At 45.1% G+C, this 9,347-nt stretch overlaps 1 protein-coding gene across 1 annotated transcript in view; it reads left to right on the top strand.

Moving 5' to 3' along the window:
• Positions 1 to 313: 313 nt before the first annotated feature.
• PLBD1 (phospholipase B domain containing 1) overlaps positions 314 to 9,347 on the top strand; it is a 68,483-nt gene continuing 59,449 nt past the window's right edge. The window contains exon 1 of the mRNA XM_017873419.1: positions 314 to 917. Within this exon, the coding sequence (XP_017728908.1) occupies positions 803 to 917 (115 nt within the window). The 5' untranslated portion in view covers positions 314 to 802. The remainder of the gene's footprint in view (positions 918 to 9,347) is intronic.

The raw sequence follows: 9,347 nt of genomic DNA, 5'->3' as shown, positions 1-9,347 counted from the left end.
GAATGAATGAAATGCTTTTTGCCTACTTCACAATGTCACCTAGGGCACCCTGTGCCAACTTCACAATGTCACCCAAGGCATAACTTTTGACTACTTCACAATGTCACCTTTCACTGACCCCACACAGAAATGGGGACTCCACAGAAACGTAGGAGCGTGTTTAGTGTCAGCCCCTTCTGAATCACTGTCCCGTGGTGGCTCCAGCCAACGAAGAGGAAGCAAAAAGGATAAAAAATCTGAGCTCCAGCACATGGATTTAGGTTAAACAGCCCGGGAAGGAGGGGCACGCTAATCGCTGAGGGAAATGGACCCGTGGAGGCCTCTCCAGAAACAGCAGAGGATCCGAGCTGCGTGTAGGCAGGGCACACGTGTCACCCTGGCCCTGGCGCCTGGTCCGCTGCTGGAGATAAAAGGTCGACCACGGAAGCAGAGGCTAGCAGTGGTGTTGATGTGAACTGATTCGCCCAAGCTTGGGCCGCAAAACTGCCAAGGAAAGCGGCAGGCAGCCTCTGCATTTCCCATAAGTGCAGCTGGGGAACTTTCCCAGACCAGCCCACGGGTTGCTAGAGGGTCAGACCGAAAGGACCCGCCTTTCCCAGGCGGGGTGGGTCCCAGGCCACCACGTGAAGCGTCCTCGCCCCTCAGAGCCCGGAGCAGCGCCTCATGAAACAGGAAAGTTGAGGACGCCCCACCTCGGAGAGGCGGCGCCCCCGGGTCGACCAGGAGCCGCTCTCGCAACTTCTGCCACCGCAGGCCGCCGCGGCCGCCTGATCGCGCAGTGGAAGGTTGTGGCGGTGGAGCGATGACCCGCGCCGGTCCGAGCGGGCGCCCGGGGCTGCCACCGCCGCTGCCGCTTCTGCTGCGGCTGCTGCTGCCGCCGCTGTTGTTGGTCACCGCGGAGTCGCCGAACCCGGCAGGTGAGCAGAGTGTGCCCTGGGCGAGGGGAGCCCAAGGAGGCTCCTCGGAATCTGTCCGCGCCAGTGCCCCGCGTCCGGCCGAGCTGAAGTCCAGCGGGCGTCTGGTTCCTGGGTGGACGCCGAGAAACGCGCCTCTGACCGGCCGTCTCACTCCAGCCCTGCGGCCGCGCAGCGAGGGCACTTGAGAAGGGCTTGGAGAGTGCGTCTGCCAACTTGACAAGTTTTTGCCGGAATTCTCGGCCAACAAATCGGTTTGCTCCTGCGGCGATTCTTGGCCCACAGAGCCTGGGCTGGTCCTAAAAACTCCAGCCAATGGTCATCTAAATATATTTATCCAGACTGTAGGGAGATATGGCTCCGGCTTGCCATTTGTTTTGTGTTTTAAAAATTTACAGTGACTTTGGCTTAAAAACACGATTGCACGATTGTCAGTTTGATATGTGCCAGGCAGTGGGCTTAAGTAAGGGCCTTTTGGATTTGTTGTTGTTGAGACGGAGTCCCGCTCTGTCGGAGAGGTTGGAGTGCAGTGGCTCACTGCAACCTCCGCCTCCTGGGTTCAAGAGATTCTCCTCCCTCAGCCTCCCAAGTAGCTGGGATTACAGGCGTCTGCCACCATGCCCAGCCAATTTGTGCACTATTAGTAAAGACGAGGTTTCACCATGTTGGACAGGCTGGTCTCGAACGCCTGATTCAGGCGATCTGCCTGCCTCAGTCTCCCAAAGTGCTGGGATTACAGGCATGAGCCACCGCGCCCGGCCGGTTTTTTTTTTTTTTTTTTTTTTTTTAATATATATCTCATCATAATCCTAAATAGGATTATATTTCCCATTCTGCAGATGAGAAAACTGAGATTGTTCAGAAGTAATTTGCATAAAGATAACACAGCAAATAAGACAGAGCTAGGGGATGCCAGAGGGCATTTGCTTAACTACTTCCCTCTTGGAAAAACAGGTTTTATCTCTACAGGTATTCATGCAAATCTGCAACCTTTACAAAAAATGAAATGAAATGAAATTAAAAAGCCTTGAATTTATGATTTCCATTTCTAAGGAGGCGAAGATTATGAACTATAACTAAGGGACTTGAAAGAATTCTAAAGTAATACTAAGAGAGAATTAATTTTGTTTTATTTCATAATCCCCTTTTCTGTGCTGACCTTGTACAAGAGTAGGGTGGGGCTTGGGGAGGATGCCCCTTCCTGATTCTTGTTACACCACCTTCCATCATCGAGTGCCTTCGTTTTCGAAACTTGTGCAGTTATCACTCTTCGATCTTAAATTTTTCCAGTCTGTGCCAGTCCATGGGATCAGATGTACCCACAGGCTCCTGACTGGTGATTTTCTGTATTCTTTGCCTAAACTATGGCGATGGCCTTGGTGCCTACTTCTAGTCTAGGGAGACAGCTCATTCAGATGTACCTGGGGGTGGCTTTGGAGGGTCCCAAATATTCCTTTTCTGTTTGTTTTGTTTTTTTTTTTTTTTGAGACGGAGTCTCGCTCTGTCACCCAGGCTTGAGTGCAGTGGCGTGATCTCGGCTCACTGCAAGCTGCGCCTCCCGGGTTCACACCATTCTCCTGCTTCAGCCTGCCAAATAGCTGGGACTACAGGCGCCCGCCACTACGCCCGGTAATTTTTTTGTATTTTTAGTAGAGACGGAGTTTCACCATGTTAGCCAGGATGGTCTCGAGCTCCTGACCTCGTGATCTGCCCGTCTTGGCCTCCCAAAGTGCTGGGATTAGAGGCGTGAGCCACCCCGCCCGGCCTTCGTTTTCTGTTTTATTTTTGGATGATTGAGGTTGCTTTTGTAGGTGGAGGGGGCAGCCTGAGGAGTGAGATAGAGATGTTGGATTTCTGAAGATGGAGCACTGTTTATTCAAGAAGGTACCACCTTGTAAGAAACTGCATCTTAAACAGTTCTTCCAACAAGAAGCTGACTCCATGCTTGGAGGTTCTGGAGCCAAGGCAGAAAGTAAGGACATTTCTGAGATGAAGTGATCCTGACAACACCATGCCCAGCAATCTGGAAGGGATTCTTGCTTACATAGGTGTTAAGGATGTCTGGTGATGCCACACTATTTCAGCAGACGAGATCCGTTTCCTTTGTCCTACTCACATTAATCTATTTTCCCTTGAGGCTTTTTGGGTGTTTGCCTTCTACTAGCCTGCGAACAACCTAAGAGTAAAGAACTGGGGCTTGCTACCTCTCACTTGTCATGTGTTCTCTGAAGCACCCAGCTGAGTACCCTGAATTTAGTGGGAATTCAGTAAACACTAAAGGGATTGCATGTCCATCCCCTTGGAATGGATTTTATATCCACTAACATGCATCTATGTATCCAAAACAACTTCTTCAATTTTAATTTTACTTTTATTTTATGTTTTACTATTTTAAAATTATTTTTATTTTCCCCCCAGGCTGGGTACAGTGGCATGATCTCGGCTCACTGCAACCTCTGCCTCTCTGGTTCAAGCAATTCTCCTGACTCAGCCTCCCAAGTAGCTGGGATTACAGGCACACACCACCATGCCTGGCTGATTTTTATATTTTTTGTAGAGACGGGATTTCAACAGGTTGGCCAGACTAGTCTCGAACTCCTGGCCTCAAGTGATCTGCCCACCTCAGCCTCCCAAAGTGCTGGGATTACAGGTGTGAGCTACCATGCCCGGCCACTTTTAGTTAATTCTTGCATGTTCTTCAATTTGTAAAGGTTACTTCATAGTTTTATTATTCTAGAAGTTGACAAATAATTGCACAGTCATTCTAGCCAAATCTTTCAAGCTATGATTTCAGACATACGGTGTTACCTTTATCTTTCCAGACCAAAAGCCCCATAATTGATTTTAGAAGGTCCTTATATAATTATTTCTAAGTGGTATGTATGGAGAAGTCAGGTGGTCACTAGAGAAATAAATGATACCTTTACCTGGTTCTGAAAAAGTTTAACATCTTGGAAGTCATTCAGTCTCCATAAAGTGATTTGGCAGACCTATGATTGGAGTCAGTTTCAGTTGATCCTTTAACTCTGCAGACATTCTTACTTAGGGTTGGCTGCTGAGAGACTCATAAGATGATATGTATATTGGTAAAACTGGTTCAGAATCTGGCCCTCAGTCTTGCAGGGCTAGACTCCAGAAATTCAGTCTTTCTAGTGCTCCATATCTGATCAGAACTAAGGAAGCTGATTCATCCCGATACACACCCAAGTCTATTCATCAGACTTAGTGTCAATTTTTAGTTAGAAATATAACTGTCAGGCAGACTGGATATTTGTGAGGTCTGCTCTAGGCACTTTCTCACTGTAATCAAACCACATGGGGGTAGATAACATGAGAGATTGTCAGGCTGGAGGCCTGATTTGTCTGTCTCCTGGTAGGCATCATATACATCATATACTTGAGTCAACCGAGAGAGTGCCCCTCCACTGCACGGTGCTTGCCTGGCATTGCTGGCCCCTGATGTTGGGACACTGCCTTTTCCACATTGCCATGGCTTACCAGTGTTCACTTGAGAATAACAGTTAATACCTTCGTCTTGTTGTCAAAAAGTTTAACATCCTGAAACATTCAGTCTCCAAGGTGATTTGGCAGACCTATGATTGGGGTCAGTTTCAGTTGATCCTTTAACTCTGAAGACATTCTTATTTATTTATTCATTCATTTATTTGGAGATAGGGCCTTGCTCTGTCACCCAGGCTGGAGTGCAGTGGTACGATCATAGCTCATTGCAGCCTCAGAGTAGATGGGACTACAGGTGCGCACCACCACATTTGGCTAATTAAAAAAAAAAATTATTTGTAGAGACAGAGTCTCACTATGTTACCCAGGCTGGTTTCAAACTCTTGCTCGCAAGTGATCCTCCCACAGGTTCATTTCCCAAAGCCCTGGGGTTCAGGCAACAGTCACTGTACCTGGTCTCTGAGGACATTCTTACTTCCAAATTCACTCGACATAAGGCCTCACAGTTGCTCAGTATATTCATTCTTTACATGGAAGGCTTTCATTCTTGGAAGTATAGTATTAGAGAGGTAACAGAATTCCAGAAAGAGGAAATCCTTTGGAACCCTAATGCCTGTGTTTGAATCCTGGCTCCAACACTTGCCATGTGACCTTTAGTCAGTTATTTTCTCTATATGTACTTTGGTTTCCTCATCTGGAAGATGGGTATTGTAAGTGTCTATCTCATGGGGTTGTTGTGGGAAACAGTGTGCCTGACATGCAGTAAGTGCTATATAATTGAGTGGCCACTGAAGTTGCTTTTCTCTAAAAAGTTATCATGTCTCGATAAGGCAGGCAGGATTGAAGATGATAATCTATGTGCTTTGAAGTAATTTTTTTTTTTTTTTTTGAGACAATGTCTTGCTCTGTTGCCCAGGCTGGAGTGCAAAGGTGCCATCTTGGCTCACTACAACCTCTGTCTCCCAGGTTCAAGTGATTCTTGTGCCTCAGCCTCCCGAGTAACTGGGATGCAGGCATGCACCACCATGCCTGGTTGATTTTTGTATATTTTGTAGAGACGAGGTTTTACTATGTTGCCCAGGTTGGTCTTGAACTCTGGGCCTCAAGTGATTCGCCTGCCTTGGTCTCCCGAAGTGCTGGGATTACAGGTGTGAGCCATCGTGCCCAGTGCCAACTTGAACATTTTCTTGTGCTCTCCCTTTATCAACTTGTTTGCGTAACGTACACAAGGTAAGTTCCAGAACAAAGTCTGAGGAAACTGCCCACTTGTCTTTATTATTAAACATTGTTTCCTGGTCCTTCTGAAAACATAAATTTGGAAGCAAAGATAAAAATCTTTCTTTTGAGGAAAATTTAAAAGGATCTTCCTTCAGTGTTTTCATTGGAAGTAACAACAATTTTTTAAAAAAATTTTCACGGTCTGGGCACGGTGGCTCACGCTTGTATTCCCAGTGCACTTGGGATGCCGAGGCAGGCAGAGCACGAGGCTCAGGGGAAGATTGAGACCATCCTGCTAAACATGGTGAAACCGCGTCTCTTACTAAAAATGCAAAAAAATTAGCCACGTGTGTGTAGTCCCAGCTGCCTCTGCAGAGGCTGAGGCCAGCAAGAATGGCGTGAAACCTGGGCGAGGTGGAGCTTGGCAGTGAGCTGAGATCAGGCCACTGCATTCCTGCCTGGGGCGACAGCAAGACTCCTGGATCTCAAAAAAAAAAAAAAAAATTATGGTGGTTTATTTTTATAATATACATATATATACTATGAAACATATGAACTTTTTCTTGAGTGTTCTGACATGCAGAAAATAAATTTTTGTTTTCATACTTCCTTAGACATGAATTTTACTTTGTCACTTGTTATCTTTTGCTTTTGTTAGATTTCAAAATTATAAGACATTAACTATGGAGATAGCAAAACAAAAGAGGTAGTGATACCCTTCATGGAATGAAACCCAAGGAATTTATTTTCTTCAGCATTTTAAGTAATTTTATGCATTTAGGTTTTGCCTTTTAAAAAATGGAGTGGGTTCTAGTTTATACAACTTCCATGTTACAATCTTTCAAACATCCAGCTTGAAAATGTGACTAGAAAATGTATTAATAATGTTATTATGTAGCTTCTTTGCAGTACTGCAAAACAGGAATTTACTTAATAGGTAAAAAATGAAATAGAGGTAGTGAATTTATGGGGAAATTTTAGCTTAAAACTTGAAACACTGTCTACACAGATAACATATGTTACAGGTTTTTTTTTTTTTTTTTTTTTGAGAGGGAGTCTCACTCTGTTACCCAGGCTGGAGTGCAATGGTGTGATCTCAACTCACTGTGAACTCCGTCTCCTGGATTCAAGCGATCCTCTTACCTCAGCCTCCCAGGTAGCTGGGATTACAAGTGTGTCCCACTGCACCCAGCTAATTTTTGTATTTTTAAGTAGAGACGGGGTTTCACCATGTTGAGCAGGTTGGTCTCAAACTCCTGACCTCAGGTGATCATCCTGCCTTGGCCTCCAAAGTGCTGGGATTACAGGCATGAGCAACCACACCTGGCCATGTTACAGTCTTCCTAGAGAAAATTGTGGAAGTCTCTTGATTGAGAGAGTTGAAAACAGAATGAGCACTTCACTGAAAGAGATGGGCTGGTTCTGAAATTTGTCCATCTGCCTTGCATAGGCAGTAATAATTTCAGCATAAGGGAGTGTCAAGTTATTCACACTGGTGTTATTCTCTTTGAGGTCATTTTCAAACCTAAGACACCAAAGTTCTAATTCATAATTAGAAATCAAGAATGACTATACTATCAAGTTTATATAACTTGATAAAATCTGTCACCAGGTGTGACCTTCCCAGACAGTGTGAAAGTTTGGGATCCAGGCCGGGCATGGTGGCTCACGCCTGTAATCCCAGCACTTTGGGAGGTCAAGGCGGGCAGATCACCTTAGGTCGGGAGTTCGAGACCAGCCTGACCAACGTGGAGAAACCCCATCTGTACTAAAAATACAAAATTAGCCAGGCATGGTGGCGCATGCCTGTAATCCCAGCTACTCGGGATGCTGAGGCAGGAGAATCGCTTGAACCTGGGATGCGGAGGTTGTGTCGGCCGAGACCGTGCCATTGCACTCCAGCCTGGGCAACAAGAGCAAAACTCTGTCTCAAAAACAGGAAAGTTTGGGATCCAGGTGGCCACGTAATCCATAGAGCATTGTGCTAGGCCCAAGGGAGTGGATGCAATGAAATGTAAGACTCCACCTCTCATTCACAAGGAGCTTGTAATCAAATTTTTGGGACCAAGCAGACACAAATACATAATAAGTAATCTAGATGAGGACTGAGCTAAGAGTAGGGAACCAGAATGAGGCAAAGTTGACTTTCTGCTGACAGGGCTTTTGGCAAGAACTCTGATTTCAGCTGCCAGTGACAAAAGGGTATGTTTCAACAGGATGAAGGAAAGGGATCATTCCAGATCCAAGCAAATCTCCAGCATTTTTCTGCATTCGTGGATTGTTGTTTTGAAGCTAGTTTTTAAAGCTGTGTCCCTTTCTACTCATCTGCTGTGTCCCGCACTTCCTGACCCTGTGGACCACCTCACATCCTCTCACTTGCCTTTTATTTCCGCTTCATGCAGGTGACCTGAGGTGCCTCATCTCAGCCTTACTGTAGAAATCTCTTACTTTTCGCCTCAGGGCGTCTCTGAAATCACAGCCACTTAGTCCTGGAGCACATGCAGACCTGGAGTGAGGGAGTTAACACTTCCTAGGGCAACGTTTAACCTTAATCAGATGGGAGCAGGTAGCTGGGTCTTCCGTGCCTGGGATGAAGATATCCAAGGCTAGTCCCAGTGGGATCGCCCCCGTGTCCACAGAGGAAAGCAGCTCAGAATGCACCCTCGAATCGGTGTTCCTCCCTTTCACTCTCCCAGCCCCTCGCTCCTGTTCTCTGGGAGTACTTGCCAAAGTAATCCTCCTTCCAGCAGGCATCTTAGCCTCTGATCTCTGGAGAGAGCCAAGGCTTAAACACCTACTTACAATTTTGTTTACTGGAGATTGTTTAATTTACAAATCAGTTATTTCTTTAGTGACGGCAATGAAGAGTCGAAACAAATCCAAAAACCAGGCATCAATTTACTGAGAGATCTTTCAAAGAAGGCAAGTGCCATGCCAAGGCACACAGAGGTATACTGAGAGGCCAGCTGAGCAGACATCAGAGAGAAAAGCAGTTCAAGGACCAAAACCAGTGAATTTTTAGCTAAACCCAATATGAATAGATTATTTTCATTAAAATTTTTTTCTATTTTCTCTGACATCTTTTGCTTGTTCTATTTCTCATTTCTTTCTCTTTTTTTCCCCTCTGACTTCTGAATATATTAAATAAACATTGCATTGCTTGGGGTTGAAAACTACCTGCTTTTTCATAAATGAGGTGCTAGAAAAATTATTATAGAATCCAAATATGGGAGAGAATAGTTTAAGCTACTTATAAGTATTTTATACATTTTTTCTTTCTAAGACAGGGTGGGAATTTTTTTCAACTGAAAACAACGAACTCATAGAAAATATTGCCAGTTGCAGTGGATCATGCCTGTAATCCCAGCACTTTGGGAGACCAAGGCAGGCAGATCACCTGAGGTCCAGAGTTTAAGACCAGCCTGACCAACATGCAGAAACCCCGTCTATACTAAAAATACAAAATTAGCCAGGCATGGCAGCATATGCCTGTAATCCCAGCAACTTGGGAGGCTGAGGCAGGATAATCGCTTAAACCTGGGAGGCGCAGGTTGCAGTGAGCCAAGATCGCACCATTGCACTCCATCCTGGGCAACAAGAGCGAAAACTCTGTCTCAAAAAAAATAATAAATAAATAAATAAATAAATAAATAAATAAATAAATAAAATATTAATTGAAGTATACAAGTAAATATTAATACAAAAAATTTAACTTTGGTGTTTGGGCTTTTACATAGAAATATAAAAATGATGGCA

The sequence above is a fragment of the Rhinopithecus bieti genome, unplaced genomic scaffold (genome assembly GCF_001698545.2).
Source record: "Rhinopithecus bieti isolate Rb0 unplaced genomic scaffold, ASM169854v2 scaffold_110, whole genome shotgun sequence".
Classification (NCBI taxonomy): Eukaryota; Metazoa; Chordata; class Mammalia; order Primates; family Cercopithecidae; genus Rhinopithecus; species Rhinopithecus bieti.
The sequence above is the reverse complement of the archived record's forward strand: the minus strand, read 5'-3'. Positions and strand labels throughout refer to the sequence as shown.